The 21854-nt window shown below is 34.9% G+C and overlaps 1 protein-coding gene and 1 pseudogene across 1 annotated transcript; one reads left to right on the forward strand and one right to left on the reverse strand.

Moving 5' to 3' along the window:
• Positions 1-17805, reverse strand: part of LOC102597598 (3-hydroxyisobutyryl-CoA hydrolase-like protein 1, mitochondrial) — a 31705-nt pseudogene extending 13900 nt beyond the window's left edge.
• Positions 17806-18920: 1115 nt separating this feature from the next.
• LOC107059619 (uncharacterized) lies at positions 18921-20618 on the forward strand. The gene is made up of 2 exons (XM_015306328.1): positions 18921-19863; positions 20446-20618. Exons 1-2 carry the CDS (start codon positions 18921-18923, stop codon positions 20616-20618), a joined length of 1116 nt encoding a protein of 371 aa, XP_015161814.1.
• The last annotated feature ends 1236 nt before the right edge of the window (positions 20619-21854 follow it).

Consider the following 21854-nt stretch of genomic DNA (forward strand, 5'->3'; position numbering starts at 1 on the left):
ACATGAAGGTCAGCCTACGCCTTACCCCACTCACTCTCTCGAGCTGAGTGTTAGGATATTAAACTAGGGTACACCCTCTCGGGCTGAAGTCATGTCGACCCACTCCTTAGGCCATCAGTCTAGCGATCTTGCTTTCGCAACCTCTCTCTCGAGCAAGCCAAAAACACATGGGTGGTTTTGTATTTGCAACTACAAACCCATTAAATTAAACCACAACCGCTAGGTGAAATCACCATTAAAATACATCTAACCTATCAGCAAGGAAGACCCAACAATAATGTCAACACATATTTGCTAAATAACACCCCAAGAATTGGGGGTTTTAGCCACACATCAAGAGATAGAAATTTATACCTAAATGAGCTTGCATACAAATGGGTATGAAGATTTAAGTCTTGTTACAGGCCAAGAATGAAGAATCCAAGAGACCCAACTCCAAATCTAGAAGATGAAACCCTCTTAATACTTGGAGATGAAACCCTCTTCTTCTTCAAGTTTCAAAACCCTCTCAAACTTGGAGAAAAAGTACTAAAATTATAATAATTGCTTCACACTAAAAAATATTATGATACTAAAATTTGATACTAAGCTATAACTCTCAACGAGTATTTATAGTATTCAAAAATTTGTGCAGCAGAGGGTCATTCGACGACATTAGTCGAAATCGCCGATCAACTCGGCGATTCGCCCTTCTTCTGGTTCATTGCCTTTTGTGCTTTGCCTTCAGCATGTTTGTGTCCTGGATCATTGGGCGGTATATCCCTGCTTCGCGGAACTGTTCGGCGACACACCGGCTGCTCCTTTCGTCGCCTTTTTGATCCTCTTCCTTCAGGGCTTCGTGTACTGGAACAAAGGGCGGAGTATGTCCCTTCGGCGACTCGCCAAGCACACTTGGCGAAGCTCAGGCTTCAGTTTCTTCGTTCTTTTCAGCCTTTTTGTTCCTTTTTGCACGTAAGTGTCCATGCTTTCACTAAAACTTCAAATACCTGAAACTTAAGAGTTTTCATCAGATATTGAGATAAAATAAGCATTTGAGGACACTATTTCTAATAAAATAAAGCCCTAAATGAGTCCAATTTGTGGACTCATCAAAGCTCCTCTTTATTCCTTCGCTTGTTGATTAGCGCTAGGCTTGTTTGAGTATTGAGCTATGATTATATTATTGGGCCCAAGGCCGTGTTCGAGGACCAGTTGGATCTCAGGTTAGTACTCTCCGCCTTGGTAACGTGGTTGGTTGGACTTATATTTATTTGATTGCTAGAGTCTTGTTTGAATGTTGGTGATGGTATGCATTGCATTGGTTGTTCATTCTCACTTGTTTTGTGGTACAGTCCGGGCTCATGCGTTGGTTCATCATTATCATTCATGGAAGAATGTTGTTTTCACTCAAATTCTATTCTAAACTGGTTTTAACGGGAGTCGTACCACCTGGATCACTGGATTTACTGATTTTGAGACTTATGGGGCGTCATTGATGTGCTTCTCTTCTACTTTAGACATTAGAGGCATCTAGGATGTGCTCAGTTTTTACTTGACTAGCCGGTGCGTCGATGCCCTTTCCTGCATGGCTTTGGTTACTCACTCCTCCGATACCACGACGAAGTTGATTCCTACTATTTGCAAATTCAAGGTCTGGTCTTATCCTCTATGTAGTTAATTTGTTGTAAGACCTGGATTCGGGCTCAGGCAGTGAATATGGACTTCCCGAGTCCCTTATAGACCCCTCTTACCATGAGTACCACACTATCGAATAAGGGAGTTGCATGGGTCCTACCTCACCCGCACGGCAGGGAGGTAGGTTTGTACACTTGGTTACTAATGGTCACAAATGGTCCTACTACATACTATGCATATACATTTGCCAATAACCAGTATACTTGTTTGTTGATTGCACCCTCCGATTTATGGGGGTCGGTTGGGTTATGTTTGTTGTTTGTAACTTCTAGGCTTATGGGGTCCGATTAGGTTATTGTTTGACTTTATTTTGTTCTTTGTTGTTATTGGTCTGCTAGCTGATAGGTTTTGGTTTTAGAATTGTGGTTGCTAGTCCTCCTGACCCTGGGTAGTTGACTTTGTATCTTAGTTGCTTGTGACTAGGTTGTTGGCTTGCATTCTAGGTACGTTCTTGACTCGGTTCCTTATTTCTTATGTCCTACTTTTGTTCCTTATTGCTTGTATATCATATTATCTCATGTTTAGTTATTTGTGCTGTGATTTTCTTATTACTTGTTGCTTATACTTGTGTTATCTTTGAGCTCAGTCGACCAATGCCTACTGAGTACTATTTTTGGTACTCATGCTACACTTTTGTTCCCTGCAGATCATAGTTTGAGTTCTCACCGTTGATTTGGAGTCGTGCGGAGCAGCTTGGAGTTCAGAGACTAGGGTAAGCTCCTGGCGTTCGAAGTTGTCGGTTTCCATTTGTTTTGGCTAGGCTTAGTCTTTATGTTGTATTCAGAGATAACCAGTACTCATTAGAATTGTAAAAGCCTTGTACTCTTATTTTGATTAGATGCTCAATTACTGACCGATGTCAGGTCTTGGCTTTGTATTACATATCTGATTTTACCCTTTCTTCGCTTTGTTTTAAGCTTTATGCTTCTTGTTTTTGAGTTCCGCTTGGTAGCCCATTGCTTATGGCTCCGGGCTAAGGGTTAGGCTTACCTACTGGTGGGGTTTAGTAGGTGTCATCATGACTTGAGAAATCAGGTCGTGAAAATATGACCAGCACCCCACCCCCTTTCATTACCTCCTCCTCCTCCTCCGATTCTTTGTGCCAACGAGCATAGCATCGCTAGAATGCCATCCCAACTTTCACTCTTTTCAACATTCACAACACAGGCTTTTTTGTTTTTCACACACAAATTTTGTTTCACTCCAATTTTTTCAATATTTTGTGTCCAAAATTGTGACTCAGATGAGGACAACTGAGGAATATCGACTGATCAATTCTTTTTCTTTAAACAAACGGACATAAGAGTCATAATGTTGGAAAAAATGTCCAGAACATGTACTTAGGCATATGTAAGACAAGTCTGACAGCTTTGTTTGCATGCTTGTGCTTCCCACAGAAAGGCTTCATGAGAGCAACTGACAACAAAAATGAAACAACGCAGCAAAAAGATGTCTCAATCCGTTATTCCCTTATTCCCTGATTGAGGGTAAGCACACCTCTCCAACAGAAAAGTGAAACTCCAATGCGGATTTGACAGTGTGGTGTAGTTTTCCACTAAGATTACTAGAAAATGTCCAAAGAAGACGATTTAGGCATTAGCTTTTCAGTTTGTTAACTGAGTTGATTCCTGATAACTAGCTGCTAATCAATTTAACACCATTTGAATCTCTACATAACATCAACAATATGACTATACTTGCCCAATCAATTGGAATTTGCCACAGCTTTACCTAAATAACCAGGTAGGTTTGAGAGGTAAAAGGATGCACCAGCATCTGGATGGAAACCAATCAATGTTTCAGGATTGGCAAAAACCTGCAGTTATCATAGCAATATTTTAATTAACCAGAAGTTCTTAAAGGAAGCTATATAAGGAACCACTTCAAGTGTTTTTTGCAAGGATAAAGCCCAATACATTCACTTTAACTACCACCTATTCCACAGTCCAAATTTAGTAGACCTCTTTAGACTTTCAGATCAAGTAAATATCATGTTTACGCAATATGTCACAAAAGAATATCAATATGAAAAATCACAAGTTGGATCAATAACCCGAGAACTCTGGTTCGAATGAAGAAGTCCAAAGGTTAAGCCGGGAAAATTTGTGTTAAAGCCTATCATGAACAAAACTGTTGGTTTTTTTAATAAGGAAATTGCGAAAATAATAGAGAAAGACTTTGAGAGAAAAAATACTGCAGTATTATCAAAGGGTATTATTTTATTAATAATCTAGAGACTTGCATTTATAGATATAATTCCTAACTAAAAATAGAAAAATAAGATACTAACTTATCAGTTTAATTCAAATAACAAATAAAAAGAACTAACTCCTAAATATAAGTCAAATAAGACTCGAATAACATAATTTAAAAACCCTAAAAATAGCTAATTGTTTTATTTCTGCAATATCCTGAGACATTTTTTTTTTTTTTTTGAGAAGGTAACAACTTGTATTCTATTTCCACAAAAACAAAAACCTGCCACAACAAGTTACAGGTTTCCTAATTACAATTGAGGAGGAGTATCTAGAAGATCTTCAACCCTTTTAACAAAAATTTACAATGATCCTAAGACATCTATACTTGATTCTAGATCTTCCCTATACTCTTGTTTACACCAAAAATGAAACAAAACTAAGCACTTCATCTTCATCTTCTGGATATTGTTGCTCTTGTTTTGATGGCACCTGAGGTTTCTTTCTGTCCAAGCAGCCCACCAGATGCAAGCTGGTATAATTTTCCACCTATCCTTATGGTCAGGTTAGCATAACTGCTCCAGATCTTCAAAGTCTGATCTATTTTCCTTGGCATTACCCAGTTCAGGCCCTTCTTACTTAGAAACATTTCCCATAGTTGAAGGGTAATCCTGCAATGTATAAAAAGGTGGGTTACGGTCTCAGCCTTTTCTTCACAAAAAAAACACCTAGGACTTAGATGTATCCCCCTTTTCATGAGGTTTTCTTGAGTTAAAAAACAGCTTGTTTGGCCACAAGCCAAGTGAAGCAAGAAACTTTATAAGGAATTTTGACTTTCCATATAAACTTTATCCTGAGATATATTTTCAACACTCCTTGGATCAAGAATTGTAGATTGTAGTCTCATCTGAAATTGACCTTGTGAACAAATCTGCTAATTCATCCTTTGTCTTGCAAGGCTTGTGTGCATCTTATGTTGGATTAAATGAGAAGCTCTTACCTCTCATTTCAACTTGTAAAATCTCTTGCTTAGTAGAATCAAAGATTCGACAATATTTGTCTCCAAATAATAATTTAAATCCTTTTTCTATTAACTGACCAACACTAAACAAACTTATATCAATATTAGGCACATAAAGAACATCTGGAATTATTTTTGTATCTGAATTTGTTTTAATTGAAACAGACCCTTTTCCTTTTGTAGGAATACAATCATCATTCCCAATTCTAACTTTCTTATTTTCCATAGGAATGAACTCTTTAAAAAGATTTCTTTCATATGTCATGTGGTTTGTACAACCACTATCAATCATCCAAAAATCAGATTTTTTGGTTGAAAAACAAGTTGCCACAAATAAGTGGTCTTCTTCTTCTTCTTCAATAGTGACTTGGGAAACTGTTTCATCTTTTTGAAATTTGCTTTTGCAAATCACTGCTTCATGACCAAGTTGTTTGCAGTTCTTGCACTGTGCATCTGGTCTTTTCCAACATTTATATGGAGGATGTCCATTTTTCCACAATGCTGACAAGGTGGGTAATTTTCAAAATTTACCTTTGCTTTGAGTTTTGTTGGCTGGCTACTAAATTGCTCCCTTTCAACCATGTCATCTTGCCTCATAAGTCTCCTTTGTTCCTGAGCCTGCAAAGAATTTAACAATTCTGTCAAGGTAATTTTGGACAGATCTTGTGTGTTTTCCAAGGTAATTATACATGCTTCATATCTTTAGGGCACGGTAACAAGAACTTTTTCAACAATTCTTGTGTCTTTAAATTCAGTACCTAGTAATCTTACCTTGTTGACAATACCAAGCAATCTGTCAGAGTATTCCTTGACTGTTTCTGACTCTTTCATTCTCTGCAATTCGAATTCCCTCATTAAATTTAATACCTTCATTCCTCGTATTCTTTCATCTCGAGCATATTCTTTCTTCAGATAATTCCAAATATCTTTTGGTGATGTGAGAGTCATGATTTTCGTGAAAACAATTGTCGAAACAGCAAAAAAAGTTGCTTTTGCTTTGGACTTAATGGTTTTCTTTTCCTTGTGACTCTTGATTTGGGCCACGGTGGGATTATTTGGCAGCGGATTAATTTCATAATCCTCTTCCACGGCTTCCCAAAGATCAAGAGCCTCCAAGTAAGTTTCCATTCTCACAGTCCATAGTTGATAATTCTCACCATCAAAAATAGGAGGAGCCATTCGTGAAAAACTATTTTCAGAATCCATTTTTCTACTCACAGGTCCCTCAAGAAGAAGACTCTAGATACCAATTATTGGTTTTTCTAATAAAGAAATTAAGAAAATAACAGAGAAAGACTTTGAGAGAAAAAATACTACAATATTATCAAAGGAAATTATTTTATTAATAATCCAGAAACTTGCATTTATAGATATAATTCCTAACTAAAAATAGAAAAATAAGATACTAACTTATCAACTTAATTTCCTTGTGACTCTTGATCTCAACACTCCTTCTTGGATCAGGAATTGTAGATTGTAGTCTCATCTGAAATTGACCTTGTGAACAAATCTGTTAATTCATCATTTGTCTTGCAAGGCTTGTGTGCATCTTTATTTTCAGAATCCATTTTTCTACTCACAGGTCCCTCAAGAAGAAGACTCTAGATACCAATTATTGGTTTTTCTAATAAAGAAATTAAGAAAATAACAGAGAAAGACTTTGAGAGAAAAAATACTGCAGTATTATCAAAGGGAATTATTTTATTAATAATCCAGAGACTTGCATTTATAGATATAATTCCTAACTAAAAATAGAAAAATAAGATACTAACTTATCAGTTTAATTCAAATAACAAATAAAAAGAACTAACTCCTAAATATAAGTCAAATAGGACTCTAATAACATAATTTAAAAACCCTAAAAATAGCTAACTGTTTTATTTCTGCAATATCCTGAGACACATTTTCAACAAAAACTTCACTGCATGCACGAAAAATGACAAATGAACAGGAGTGGATATAAATTATGAACCCATAATTAGATAATTAAAGAAAGAGAGTGAAGTTGGTATAAAAAGGGGGGCAAAGGAAAATTGTCATCGTTAAAACCAACAGGTGTTACGGCATAAGATTTGCAACTTCTATCTACAGATAAAAAGAAAATAGTTGAGCATAAAGCTCAACATAAGGTACCTCAATTCATGATATGACAAGTGACATTTTATAGAGAGGAGTTAAGAGGCAAAGTGAACAAATGAAGAGGACTGCAGGGAACATGTCTTCTTTTGATCCTATGAAGAAAAGATAGGTTAGAAATTTTTGTTTCCTTTGTCAAGGTATATCCTTGTTAGGAACTCCAAATCTCTTTACCTTGAGTGAGAACTCAGAAGGAGGATTTTTCTCAAATATTTTGAAAAATTGAGAATGATGACTACTGTTCAACAACACAAAAATGACAATCTGGAGTTGAAATAATCAAGCATCTATCACTAGTCACATAGGCACTCCCAGTAGGTAGCATACGACACGGTCAAACGCTATTCAATCTTAATATATTAAAATGTGGTCAATTTAATGGTACAGATAACAAGGATCAGCAGAAGTTATGTTATTCATTTATGGGTACATGTTACGTATGGATGTGCATTACTATCCAAAAGGTGCGTCAAACTTTGTGCTAATTTACAGAGTAGTTTGAAGAATTTGCACCAAGTATTCACACCATTATTGCCCCTATTTGAGTTTTGATAGGGGTACATTAAAGCAAATTAAAGATGCTTAAAAGAACAAAATTGCACAAGGACAGATATATTACAGTCTTTTCAGTCGCAATACGGAATGTCCCGGGGATAGAAATTGCAGCTCCACCACCATTGTGATCCCATTTAGAAGAGCTACCTACATGAGAATCATAAGAGTCCTTTAATTGCAAGAAACTCAGTATCGGAGCAAGCAAATGTCCTAGGTTCGAGTCTCACTACCACCTATATCAATCAAATAGCAGCCCATCAAAGTTTTAAACTCTAAATAGTCATACTTTATTTTGATACCCCATTATAATCAGCTTCCACGAGTTATTTACTTTTATTAGCCAGACTAATAGTTTGAGTAAATGTAGGATTTTGATTATAATCATGTGTTTATAAGGATAAGGATAGGTACAAATCTTATTTATATCTATATCCCTTTATACATGGTAGTATGTATCGCTCAATATCAATATTACTTTTCTATTCAATTTATATATATAAAATACATGTGTTATACAACAACCATTCATATTTCTTATTAGTATTGTTTATACATATATTATACATGCATCAGTTTATAGACATGCATTTACAACGACTATACATATCAACATTATTTATACATCTATTATACATGGTTTGTTTATATCAATATTAATTTTCTACTTAATTTATACATGTAAAATACATGTATTATACAACAACCATACATATTAGTATTATTTGTACATATATTATACATGCATCAGTTTATACATATATATTTACGACAACTATACATATCAACATTATTTATACATCTATCCTACATGGTTTGTTTATACATCTATAATTCAGCATACACCCCCACCACTTGAAATTTACGTGTGAATAAATATGTTCACAGACCAAACATATTTATCCATAATATATAAGTAACAAACATAAATCTGATATGGCCACATTATTTTATGGCTATTTTTTGTAAAATTATTTTTAGGGCTATCAAAAGTTATAAACACTTTGGGCTTGGTTATATACGTTTTTTGCCCTATCAATTTCACGTGCTTAGGCCATGAAAAAGAAATAGACTCACACGTGGGGAGGCATGTGAAGACATAATTAAGTAAATAAAGGTTTACTCTCTCTAATAGCTTAATAGTTTAGATGAAATGGTCACATACTTCAACATGACTTATTATCCTCCTCATGTTTCCCTCCATGCTACTAAAGATAGTATTAATCAGTGTTTTATGTTTAAACCAGGAGCGGAGTTATGACTTGGCGAGGGTGGTCAGATGAACAACCTTTGTCGGAAATTTTTTGCGAGTATCTATACAAAATATCAATATTTTTGGATATGTACTAATTGTTGAATACCCTTGACACAATAAAGGTAGACAGCCCAGCGGTTAAGGCTGTGCAAAGCCGCTTCAGTGTTCCAGGTTCGAACCCGAGTGTAGGCGTTTTGTTTAATTATTTTTGTTATTAAGATTTTTCTCTTAAAAAATGCAAAACTCAGGCTTTTGTGGCCTGGGTTTGAGCCCAGGCTTGAGCGTTTCATTTATTTATTTATTTTTCCGTTTTTCTCTTTAAAAAGAGTACAAAAGTGACCTTTTTCAAGTTAAGAAAAACAAAAGGTCTTCTTTTGACTTTTCTTAATTTAAAAAAAGAATAGATTCATAGTTATTTGTCTTTTCCTTTTAGTTTTTTGTCTTCTCCTTCTCCCAAAAACCCTTTACAACATTACCTTTCTCTCTTCTCCATTTTTCTTACATATTTGCAAGTTTTAAGAAATTGGAAGCTTTAATCATTGTATATTTCTTCCTCAACCGCTATTTAAGTGTGAAAAGGTATTTCTTAATTCTTTTTTTCCTTTAGTTTATTTTTTTCTAATCATGTGTTGAAAGACTTGTATATCTTAATTTTTATGTTGAAAAGCTACTTTATTTATTCGAGTATCGATCAAGTATTTGGTGTATTGTGGATTGATTTTAATAAGTGTGGTACACTTGACTGCTACAAAATGTTTCTACCTTTTCTTTAAGTGAATCTCATCCAATATTATTCTTAAGAGAGGATCCCATTCATTATCTCTTAAAGCTTGCAACCTCTCTTTGCTACCTTTACCAGAATCGTGGCATTTGCAATATCCTTCTCATTTTTCTGTAATGAAACATTAAGATCATTTGTGATTCCTAAAAGATCAGTCATCAAATGCAACAAGAAAACAGTCTCAAACGTTTGACAACTTCTAAGAAATCTCGATGCGCTTACTCTTTCTTCCAAAGTACTTGCATTTACAACAAGAATATCAAGTACATCAACAATAAAGTCAAAGCTACTATTAAAGTTTCCAAATGACTTGTACTGAGATCCCCAACGAGTATCACCGGCTTTAACAAGACCAAGTTCTTGAGTATCAACCCTCTACCCGTTTCTAGTTCACCCATATCCAATGTCATTCGAAGATATTTTTTTTGAGATTCTAGAAAATCATCCACACGTTTAAAAGAAGCTTCCAACACATTCAAAATATTTGAAATTAATAATACTAGTTCACCAACTTGAACACACTTTTTAGAAACCGCAACAAGAGTCAATTGAAGTTGATGAGCAAAACAATGAACAGAATGAGTCGTTCTACTTTCTTGTCTAATCAACGTTTTAAGACCACCTTGCATATTGATTGCCCCATCATAACATTGCCCACATACATTAGATAAAGTCAAAGAATGGTGAGCAAGTACATCTACAATTGCTTCCTTTAGAGATAAAGCACTAGTATCTTTAATATGAACAAGTCCAATAAATGCCTCGATCACAAACCCCCTTTTGTCAACATATCTTAGACAAATAGTCATTTGCTCTTTGAGTGACACGTCTCTAGATTCATCAACCAATAAAGCAAAGTAGTCACTATTTATATCCTATATTATAGCCTTAACTGTTTCAATCTTACACGCAGTCACAATATCTTTTTGGATGTCATGAGAAGTCATTTTATTATTATTTGGAGCTTTTCCTAACTCAAAAGGTTTAATTGCATCACATCTAACAGCATACCAAGAAAGAACTTCAAGAAAATTACCCTTGTTCAATGACGATTCACTCTCGTCATGACCACGGAATGCAAAACCTTGATTCAAGAGAAGTCTTACCACATCGATTGAAGTGTTTAAGCGAACCCGATATTCATGCATACTTTTATCATCCAACTATTAAAATGCGGCTTGAATGGATTGTTGTTCTCACATGAGATCTTCACACTTTCTTTTGGATTGATTATGAACGCTATTCGGTGGACCAATATGTGTAGCAAAGCTATCCTTTCTATGCCAATTTGTAAATCCCTTAGTCGAAAATACATTACCACCACCTTGATTAATGTTTTCTCCTTGAAATAAATAACAAGGTCAACAATAAGCAACATCCACACTAATATTGTATTCCAACCAATCACGGTATTCATCAAACCACATATAAACAAAACGACGTGGTGTTCCAAAAAAAATCAGTTTGAGGAAACTGATGAGTTTGAGGTTGACAAGGACCTTTGATGATGTATGCCCTCCTTATCTCATCGTGAAGGTTTGGATGATAATTCAAAATTGGAGTTCTTTCAGCCGGATCAGCCTTTAAATCATTTACATCAAATTCTTGTCTTTGGGAAGAGTGAGATGGTATTTCTATTTGGTTGACATTTTCATCTCGGCGTAGTTGATTTTGATTTTGAGGCGCCAAAACTTGTTTTGGGTACTCTAAAAAAATATTTCTCCAAACTCATTGAACTCCAAACTGAAATAGCAGTCAAGTGTACCACACTTATTAAAATCAATCCACAATACACCAAATACTTGATCGATACTCGAATAAATAAAGTAGCTTTCAACATAAAAATTAAGATATACAAGTCTTTCAACACATGATTAGAAAAAATTAAACTAAAGGAAAAAAAGAATTAAGAGATACTTTTTTTTGATGAAGTAAGTAGATTCATTTCAAGGCATCAAGAAGATGCAAGCTTTACAAGGATAGATCAGTTAAGCTCACAAAAAAAGGATTTGTGGCCTCTTTCTAAGCTATAGAGCTAACAAAATCCAAGAAGAGTTCTAAATTATTTACAGGGGTCAGTTTGGACCAACTAAAAAGGCTAACTAGACATCTGCCTCGCAAAAGATTTCTAGAAGTTGAAATTCCATCAAAACATCTTTTGTTCCTCTCTGTCCATAAACACCAAAAGATAACACCAGGGATCATCATCGACATACTCTTGATGGCTTTCTCAACATCCCGTGAACTCCAACTTTCAAGAGCATCCCTAACAGAGAAAGGAGAATTAAGAGATACTTTTTCACACTTCAATGGCGGTTGAGGAAGGTATATACAATGATCAAAGCTTCCAATTTCTTAAAACTTGCAAATATGTATGAAAATTGAGAAGAGAGAAAGGTAAAGAGTAAAATTGTAAAGGGTTTTTGGGAGAAGGAGAAGACAAAAAACTAAAAGCAAAAGACAAATAACTATGAATCTATTCTTTTTTAAATTAAGAAAAGTCAAAAGAAGACCTTTTGTTTTTCTTAACTTAAAAAAGGTCACTTTTGTACTCTTTTTAAGAGAAAAATGAAACAAAAATAAAATAAATGAAACACTTAAGACTGGGCTCGAACCCAAGCCACAAAAGCCTGAGTTTTGCATTATTTAAGAGAAAAATCGGAATAACAAAAAAAATTAAACAAAACGCCTACACTCGGGCTCAAACCCGGAACACTGAGGCAGCTTTGCACAGCCTTACCCGCTGGGATGTCTACCTTTATTATGTCAAGGGTGTTCAACAATTAGTATATATCCAAAAATATTGATATTTAGTATATAGACTCGCAAAAAATTTCCAATTAGTGCGAATGCTGCTTATTGTTTACCTTGTTATTTATCTTAAGGAGAAAACATTAATCAAGGGGGTGGTAATGTATTTTCGACTAAGGCATTTACAAATTGGCATAGAAAGGATAGCTTTGCTACACATATTGGTCCACCAAATAGCATTCATAATCAATCCAAAATAGTGTGAAGATCTCATGCGAGAACAACAATCCATTCAAGCCGCATTTTACTAGTTGGATGATAAAAGTAAGCATGAATATCGGGTTCGCTTAAACAATACAATCAATGTGGTAAGACTTCTCTTGAATCAAGGTTTTGCGTTTCGTGGTCATGACGAGAGTGAATCGTCATTGAACAAGGGTAATTTTCTTGAAGTTCTTTCTTGGTATGCTGCTAGATGTGATGCAATTAAACCTTTTGAGTTAGAAAAAGCTCCAAAAAATAATAAAATGACTTCTCATGACATCAAAAAGATATTGTGATTGCGTGTAAGATTGAAACAGTTAAGGCTATGATAGAGGATATAAATAGTGACTACTTTGCTTTATTGGTTGATGAATCTAGAGATGTGTCATGCAAAAGGCAAATGGTTATTTGTTTAAGATATGTTGACAAAAGGGGGTTTGTGATGGAGACATTTATTGGACTTGTTCATATTAAAGATACTAGTGCTTTATCTCTAAAGGAAGCAATTGTAGATGTACTTGCTCACCATTCTTTGACTTTATCTAATGTACGTGAGGAATGTTACGATGGGACAAGCAATATGCAAGGTGAGCTAGGAGGTCTTAAAACGTTGATTAGACAAAAAAGGAGATCAGCTCATTATGTTCATTGTTTTGCTCATCAACTTTAATTGACTCTTGTTGCGATTTCTAAAAAGTGTGTTCAAGTTGGTGAACTTGTATTATAAATTTCAAATATTTTGAATGTGTTGGGAGCTTCTTTTAAACGTGTGGATAATTTCAAGAATCTCAAAAAAAGTATCTTCGAATGGCATTGGATATGGGTGAACTATAAACAGGTAGAGGGTTGAATCAAGAACTTGGTCTTGTTAAAACCGGTGATACTCGTTGGGGATCTCATTACAAGTCATTTGGAAACTTTATTAGTAGTTTTGACTCTATTGTCGATGTACTTGATACTTTTGTTGTAAATGCAAGTACTTTGGAAGAAAGAGCAAGCGCATCGGGATTTCTCAGAAGTTGTCAAACGTTTGAGACTATTTCCTTGTTGCATTTGATGACTGATCTTTTAGGAATCACAAATGATCTTAATGTTTCATTACAGAAAAAGGAGCAAGATATTGCAAATGCCATGATTCTTGTAAAGGTAGCAAAGAGAAGGTTGCAAGCTTTAAGAGATAATGAATGAGAACCTCTCTTAAAAAAAATATTGGATGGGATGCACTTAAAGAAAAGGTAGAAGCATTTTGTATCAAGCATGACATTTCATTACCCAATTTTGATGATCCATATGATAATTCTGGGAGATCACGACGTAAAGTAGTTATTTGTACTACTTTGCACCATTATCGTGTGGATGTGTTTTACAAAATCATTGATTGGCAGCTACAAGAACTTAATGACCGTTTCAATGAGGTGACAAGTGATTTGCTTAATGGAGTATCTTGCTTGAATCCAATTGATTCATTTTCTAGTTTTGACATAAAGAAGATAATGAGAATGGCTGAATTATATCCTGATGACTTTGATGAGTCCAACATGAGAGCTCTTGAGAATCAACTTGTTTATTACATTATTGATGTTCGTGATATTGATGAAAGGTTCTCCAATTTTGGGTGGACTTGGGAACTTTCAAGAAAGTTGGCTGAGACAAAGAAGCATTTAAACTATTCTCTCGTATTTCTTTTAGTGAAGTTTGCTTTGCTTCTACCTGTTGCCACTGCTACAGTTGAAAGAGCTTTTTCGGCAATGAATATTATCAAGAATGACTTGCGAAATCGAATGGATGATGAATTCTTAGATGGTTGCATAGTGCCTTATGTAGAGAAAAAAATATTTAAAGATGTTTCTAATGAGTGTATTATGAGAACATTTCAAGAGATGAAGTGTCATCGAGTGCAATTGTGATTACCACTTTACATATTTTGGTGTGTATGAAACTATCCGTCAATATATTTGTCCTACTTCATCTACGTTAGTTTATCCATTGATATTTTGTAAGTTTCCATTGTAAGAATTTTCATTTTGGATAGTTGGTTAATTTGATATTGAGCAGGTAGAGAGTAGGAACAACTTGGAGCACTAGGTAGAAATCAATAATTGAGGTATGACTATTTTGTAGCCAATCTTTATAATCTGACCAACAAGGTTTATTTTTTTACTTGTCCTAAAGTATGAACACCCTTGACGAAAATCCTGGCTCCGCCACTGATCATTATATGAGAATCAAGTATTCGTTAACTGTTGAATCATTAATTTGTTTGGAAGTTTGGACATAAAAGTTTTTAAAATTTTTCGGGTAATTATAATTTTTTTAGATGACGAGATAGAGTTTTACTAATGCACAAGTGAATACGGATTCAGATTTGGGTTTGGTGAAAAAAAAATCAGAAAAAGGAACATAGCAGATTAAACAGGTAAACAAGTGAATCTCTGCATGGTCCTATTAGATTACAGTAGAGCACATATATGGTACAATAGCCAAGATAACTAGAGTTAAGAGCACTTGGAGTTGCACCAAATAATTTAGATTTCTAAATAAAGTATGTATTCCACTCACTAATGCCTTCTTAGTCAGAAGGAACTGAAAGTGTAATGAGTAGCAAAACTGCTAATTTTTTCACTATTCCAGTGTATACTACAGTGGGAAGGAGAAGCCAATGAGAGGAACCAAGAGACTGATTACTTCTTTCATAGGCATATTTCTTAAGAACTAGATAGGGTCAGCACTTCCAGATCTTTCAATGCAGTAAACAATGAAAGCTAATTCAAGTGGTTAAAACCTATGCTCACCAATCATTTAGATTCTTTAAAGGCTATCCCACGACCCATTATACTAGGAGTTAAAAAGGTAAATAACTATCCACTTGTAGAGACTGCTTCCTTTTAGAAGCAGTATCTTTCGAAGTTGAACCTTGGACGCAGATGTCATTTCAGCTACAGCTTCATAGAATCTCAGATTTTCCAAGCTTTTCACATGATTGAGAAAAGGTAACAAAGGAGGAGAAATTGGTATAGGAAGCGTGGATAGACCTACTAAAACTTCTTCTTTAGTTGTCAGCAACCTGTTTTAAGTTCCACGGCATAAAAGACATCAATACTATGGTATCTCAACTAGATCATAATGGTGGCTAAAGATGTGTGACAAGCTGATTACAGGGATTCGTTCTATTGGTGACCAGTATCTCACCTGGAACTTGCGACCCAGGGTAAGAAAAGAGGTACGTCCAAATTCTACAAAAAATTCTGATATTTATTATCTCGAGAAAGAAAAACAAAAAAGACACTCACCTGTGGTTTCAAGTATGTGCCAATAACATATGCAAGACTATATATTTTCTGATAAAGTTCTTTGCATTCATCAATGTTTCCTGCATAATACAATGGACAAAAAAAGATCTATCAGTGAAAGTAAAAGCTAACACAATTTAGTTACAGTATTGTAGAAGGTTCCCAGCAGCATTCGGGTAACAATTAGCTAAAAGATCTAATATATTATGATTCATGACATATACATATACCATGGCTGCGCACACAACTAAATAGACAGCTTCTAACTAAAAACTGAAGTACCAAAAATGAAGCAACAATACAATCAACATTCTTCAAACAGTCAAAAGAAAATATGCATGAACTACTATTTGTGAAGAGCATAAGACAGGAAATATATCTCCTGTACACGTTACAATCACACAACCATACATCTCATTGTTGTTAGGGTTGTTCGCCAGTTTCTCGAGCTCCGTATGAAAATCATTGAAATGCAGTAATTTGCATTCTTACTTACATCAAAGGTTCACCTAGACATGTCTTCTATGAGGATAGGGGACATACAAATACTATAGGATATTTTGACTCAAATTGGCAGGATTTCATTCAGGACCATCCACCAAGGTTTCGATGGTTTAATTGGAGGAATTATATTTTGGAAAAGCAAAAAGCAAGTTGTAGAAACTAGACAAGCACCAAGGAATAATACCAAGCAATGGCTTTGGCTACATGTAACTAATATGGCTAAGACAAGTTTTTAAAGAGTTAAGGTGGCGAAAAGATGCACCCCTGCAACTGATTGATGACAATCAGGCTGAATATACATTGCTTCAAACCCACTGTTTCATGAGAGAGCGAAATATATACAAGTAGATTGTCATTTTAATTGACAAGAGATTTGAGTCATTTGTGGCAAGTTAGGAGAATACAATATGTACGCCCCAACTTGAGGAAGAAAGTCAAGGAATTAGGAAATTTTTAATATGACAATAGTTACTCATTCCTTGTAAATACGGTAAGCACACAATTTATTCCCGACATCTCCTCTTCTGTATAAAGTTTGACCTAAAAAGGTCTGGATTGTGTCATACAAACTGGTGAGAAGGAATAGAAGTTGTACCTTTTTTTATCATATTATAAGTATTGATCACATCACCGCCAGCACAAAATGCACGGCCCTCCCCCTTTCAGAAATCAGAAAGAAAAAAAAGGATCACTGAATGGCAAGATGAATATATAGAGGGAGAAAAAATTTCAACAAATTACCTTCAATACCACACACCTCACATGGGGATCATCTTCCCAACTTGAGTAGAGCGGCAATAACCTAGGTACCTGTATGGAAGAATACCAATTGAGTCATTCACAACAACATTCTCCCTTTAATAAGTCCAAAAAAACGTTGGAAATGTTTTCAGAAGAATAGAATTTGAATGTAAGAGACTGACAGTGAAATAGTTGAGAGCATTAAGCACAGAGGGCCTGTTGAGTAAAAGAGTCGTCGTATTAGAACCTTTCCTTTCAACCAACACCTGAAGCAATAGAAAATGAAGAAGAATGTTGGTTTGAGGATCAAAAGGGGGAAGTGGGAAAGAAAGTGAAGGTGCTTACTGGGTCATCAATAGTGGACAGAGTAGTATAACGATTGCATTGAGATATGAAGAGACGGCTGCGCACAAAAGGACGTAAAAGGAAAGACGATTTGAATCTCTGCATTTCTCTGCCGGACGAATTTTGTATAGGTATTCCACGGACGGAGACAACAAGATCTGTCAAAAATTTACCCTTTGCTTTGAGTTTTGTGGCGGGCTACTAATGCTTCTTCAACCACGTAATCTTGCCTCATAAGTCTCCTGTGTTTCTGAGCCTGCAAAGAATTTAACAATTCTGCCAACACAATTTTGAACAAATCTTGTGTGTTTTCCAAGGTAGTTATACATGCTTCATATTTTTCGGGCACAGTAACAAGAACTTTTTCAACAATTTTTGTGTCTTTAAATTCAGTGCCTAGTAATCTTATCTTGTTGACAATACCAATCAATCTGTCAAAGTATTCTTTAATTGTTTCTGACTCTTTCATTCTCTGCAATTCGAATTCTCTCATTAAATTTAATACCTTCATTCCTCGTATTCTTTCATCTCCAGTATATTCTTTCTTCAGATAATTCCAAATATCTTTTTGGTGATGTGAGAGTCATGATTTTCGTGAAAACAATTGTCAAAACAACAGCAAAAAAAGCTGTTTTTGCTTTGGACTTAATGGTTTTCTTTTCCTTGTGACTCTTGATTTGGGCCACGGTGGGATTATTTGGCAGCGGATTAATTTCATAATCCTCTTCCACGGCTTCCCAAAGATCAAGAGCCTCCAAATAAGTTTCCATTCTCACAGTCCATAGTTGATAATTCTCACCATCAAAAAATAGGAGGAGCCATTCGTGAAAAACTATTTTCAGAATCCATTTTTCTACTCACACGTCCCTCAAGAAGAAGGCTTTAGATACCAATTGTTGGTTTTTTAATAAAGAAATAAAGAAAATAACAAAGAAAGACTTTGAGAGAAAAAATACTACAGTATTATCAAAGGAAATTATTTTATTAATAATCCAGAGACTTGCATTTATAGATATAATTCCTAACTAAAAATAGAAAAATAAGATACTAACTTATCAACTTAATTTCCTTGTGACTCTTGATCTCAACACTCCTTCTTGGATCAGGAATTGTAGATTGTAGTCTCATCTGAAATTGACCTTGTGAACAAATCTGTTAATTCATCATTTGTCTTGCAAGGCTTGTGTGCATCTTATGTTAGATTAAATGAGAAGCTTTTTTTTCTTAATCAGTAGTGACTTGGGCAACTATTTCATCTTTTTGAAATTTGCTTTTGCAAATCACAGTTTCATGACCAAGTTGTTTGCAGTTATTGCATTGTGCATCTGGTCTTTTTCAACAATTGGTATCAGAGACTTCTTCTTGAGGGACCTGTGAGTAGAAAAATGGATTCTGAAATAGTTTTTCACAAATGGCTCATCCTATTTTTGATGGTGAGAATTATCAATTATGGGTTGTGAGAATGGAAACTTACTTGGAGACTCTTGATCTTTGGGAAGCCGTGGAAGAGGATTATGAAATTAATCCACTGCCAAATAATCCCACCGTGGCGCAGATCAAGAGTCACAAAGAAAAGAAAATCATTAAGTCGAAGGCAAAAGCAACTTTGTTTGTTGTTGTTTCAACAATTGTTTTCACGAAAATCATGACTCTCACATCACCAAAAGATATTTGGAATTATTTGAAGAAAGAATATGCTGGAGATGAAAGAATACGAGGAATGAAGGTATTAAATTTAATGAGGGAATTCGAATTGCAGAGAATGAAAGAGTCAGAAACAGTCAAAGAATACTCTGACAGATTGCTTGGTATTGCCAACAAGGCTCAGGAACAAAGGAGACTTATGAGGCAAGATGGCATGGTTGAAGGAGCATTAGTAGCTAGCCTCAAAACTCAAAGCAAGGGTAAATTTTTAAAAAATTATCCACCTTGTCAGCACTGTGAAAAAAATGGACATCCTCCATATAAATGTTGGAAAAGACCAGATGCACAGTGCAAGAACTGCAAACAACTTGGTCATGAAACTGTGATTTGCAAAAGCAAATTTCAAAAAGATGAAACAGTTGCCCAAGTCACTAGTGAAGAAGAAGACCACTTATTTGTGGCAAATTATTTTTCAACCAAAAAATCTGATTTTTGGATGATTGATAGTGGTTGTACAAACAACATGACATATGAAAGAAATCTTTTTAAAGAGTTCATTCCTATGGAAAATAAGAATGTCAGAATTGGGAATGGTGATTGTATTCCTGCAAAAGGAAAAGGGTTTGTTTCAATTAAAACAAATTTAGGTACAAAAATAATTTCAGAGGTTCTTTATGTGCCTGATATTGATAAAAGTTTGTTTAGTGTTGGTCAGTTAATAGAAAAAAGATTTAAATTATTATTTGGTGACAAATACTATCGAATTTTTGATTTTACTAAGCAAGATATTTTACAAGTTGAAATGAGAGGTAAGAGCTTCTCATTTAATCCAACATAAGATGCACACAAGCTTTGCAAGACAAAGGATGAATTAGCAGATTTGTTCATAAGGTCAATTTCAGATGAGACTACAATCTACAATTCCTAATCCAAGAAGGAGTGTTGAGAATATGTCTCAGGATATTGCAGAAATAAAACAGTTAGCTATTTTTAGGATTTTTAAATTATGTTATTAGAGTCTTATTTGACTTATATTTAGGAGTTAGTTCTTTATAATTGTTATTTGAATTAAGCTGATAAGTTAGTATCTTATTTTTTGAATATGAGGATTTTGCCATCTGTATCCATTCATGTGATCTCTTTGATATCAACTTCTCTGGAAATCCTTTTACCTGGTGGAATGGAAGGGTGGATGAAGAATGTATTTTCAAGATATTAGATAGGATTGTTGTTAATCAATCATTACTTCGACATGTATGGCAATATTGGTGTACAACATCCTGCTAGAACAGGCTCTGATCATGCACCATTACTTCTTTCATGTGGGGTGGGCAATACTCATATAGCTAAGCCTTTCAAATTTCTGAAATTTTGGATTGAAAGGGAAGATTTCAAAGCAATTGTCCAGCAAAATTGGGTGGCTGAAAATTCTGATGACATTTTCATCCAGCTGAAACAGAAATAGAAAAGGACCAAAAGAGCTTTGTCCAAATGAAGTAGAGAGAAGTTTGGGGATATTTTTAAACAAATAGCTATTAGAGAAGAGATTGTGAAGATTAAGGAGCTCCCATTTCAGGAAGATCCTTCACCTGATAATAGATCTATCTTGCAACAAGCACATGCAGAATTAAAATTGTACCTTCACTACGAAGAAGAGTTTTGGAGGCAGAAGGCTAGTATGCAATGGTTTGAAGAAGGAGACAAGAACACAAAATTCTTTCATTCCCTAGTTAAGGGGAGAAGAAGAAGGCTTGCATGGAGAAGAATATTAAAAGCATATGGTTCATGGGCAGAATCTGAATGTGAAATCATAAAATAAGGGGTTTGTTTTTTTGAAAAACAATTTACTAGTGGTGTCACTAATGAGGAGATGTCCTTGTTACAATGGATACAACCTCAGATCTTTTAGGAAGAAAACGCTTGGATTAATGAGATGCCTGATGCTGTAGAGATTGAAAAGGTGGTATTTAAACTGAATACGGATAGTGCTTGTGGTCCTGAAGGCTTTAATGGGAGTTTCTATCAAAGTTGTTGGGATATTGTAGGTCCTGATATAATACAAATGATTCATGCTTTCTTTCAGGGTGCTACTTTGCCTAAATCTGTTACACATACTAATTTGGTCCTAATACCTAAAAAGGACATTATTCATTCCTTTTCAGATCTTAGGCCAATTAGTGTGAGCAATTCTCTGAATAAAGTCATCTCTAGGCTTGTTCATGATAGAATTGAAAGTTTTCTTCCAAAATTAATATCAAAAAACCAATCTGGTTTTGTTAAAGGCAGAAATATTTCAGAAAATGTGTTATTGGCCCAGGAGGTGATTTCTGATATAAGGCTAAGGGGTAGACAGAGTAGAGTGGAGGTTCTTAATCAGGGTATTGGAGAAAATGGGATTTGATGCAAAGATGCTTGACATGATTTGGAGACTGATTGCTAACAACTGCTACTCGGTGCTAATTAATGGCCAAAGTCATGGTTTTTTCCATTCTACTAAAGGGGTTAAGCAAAGAGATCCTTTATCTCCTGCTCTATTTATTTTATCTGCAGAAGTGTTATCCAGGGTTATGAATCATTTATTTGATAAATATGAATATAAAAGTTATGGATTACCTAAATGGAGTGATAAATTGAATCATTTGGCATATGCAGATGATACAATTATTTTTGCAGCTGCAGATAAAAGATCCTTACAGCTTAT

The sequence above is a fragment of the Solanum tuberosum genome, unplaced genomic scaffold, assembly GCF_000226075.1.
Source record: "Solanum tuberosum cultivar DM 1-3 516 R44 unplaced genomic scaffold, SolTub_3.0 scf00028, whole genome shotgun sequence".
Taxonomy (NCBI): Eukaryota; Viridiplantae; Streptophyta; class Magnoliopsida; order Solanales; family Solanaceae; genus Solanum; species Solanum tuberosum.

Bases quoted from the DNA above. Each gene is read 5' to 3' on its own strand.
- LOC107059619 (XM_015306328.1), top strand. From the start codon at position 18,921: ATGGCTCATCCTATTTTTGATGGTGAGAATTATCAATTATGGGTTGTG. The intron at 19,864-20,445 runs GTCAGTTAATAG...CTGCTAGAACAG, and splicing joins TAAAAGTTTGTTTAGTGTTG to GCTCTGATCATGCACCATTA.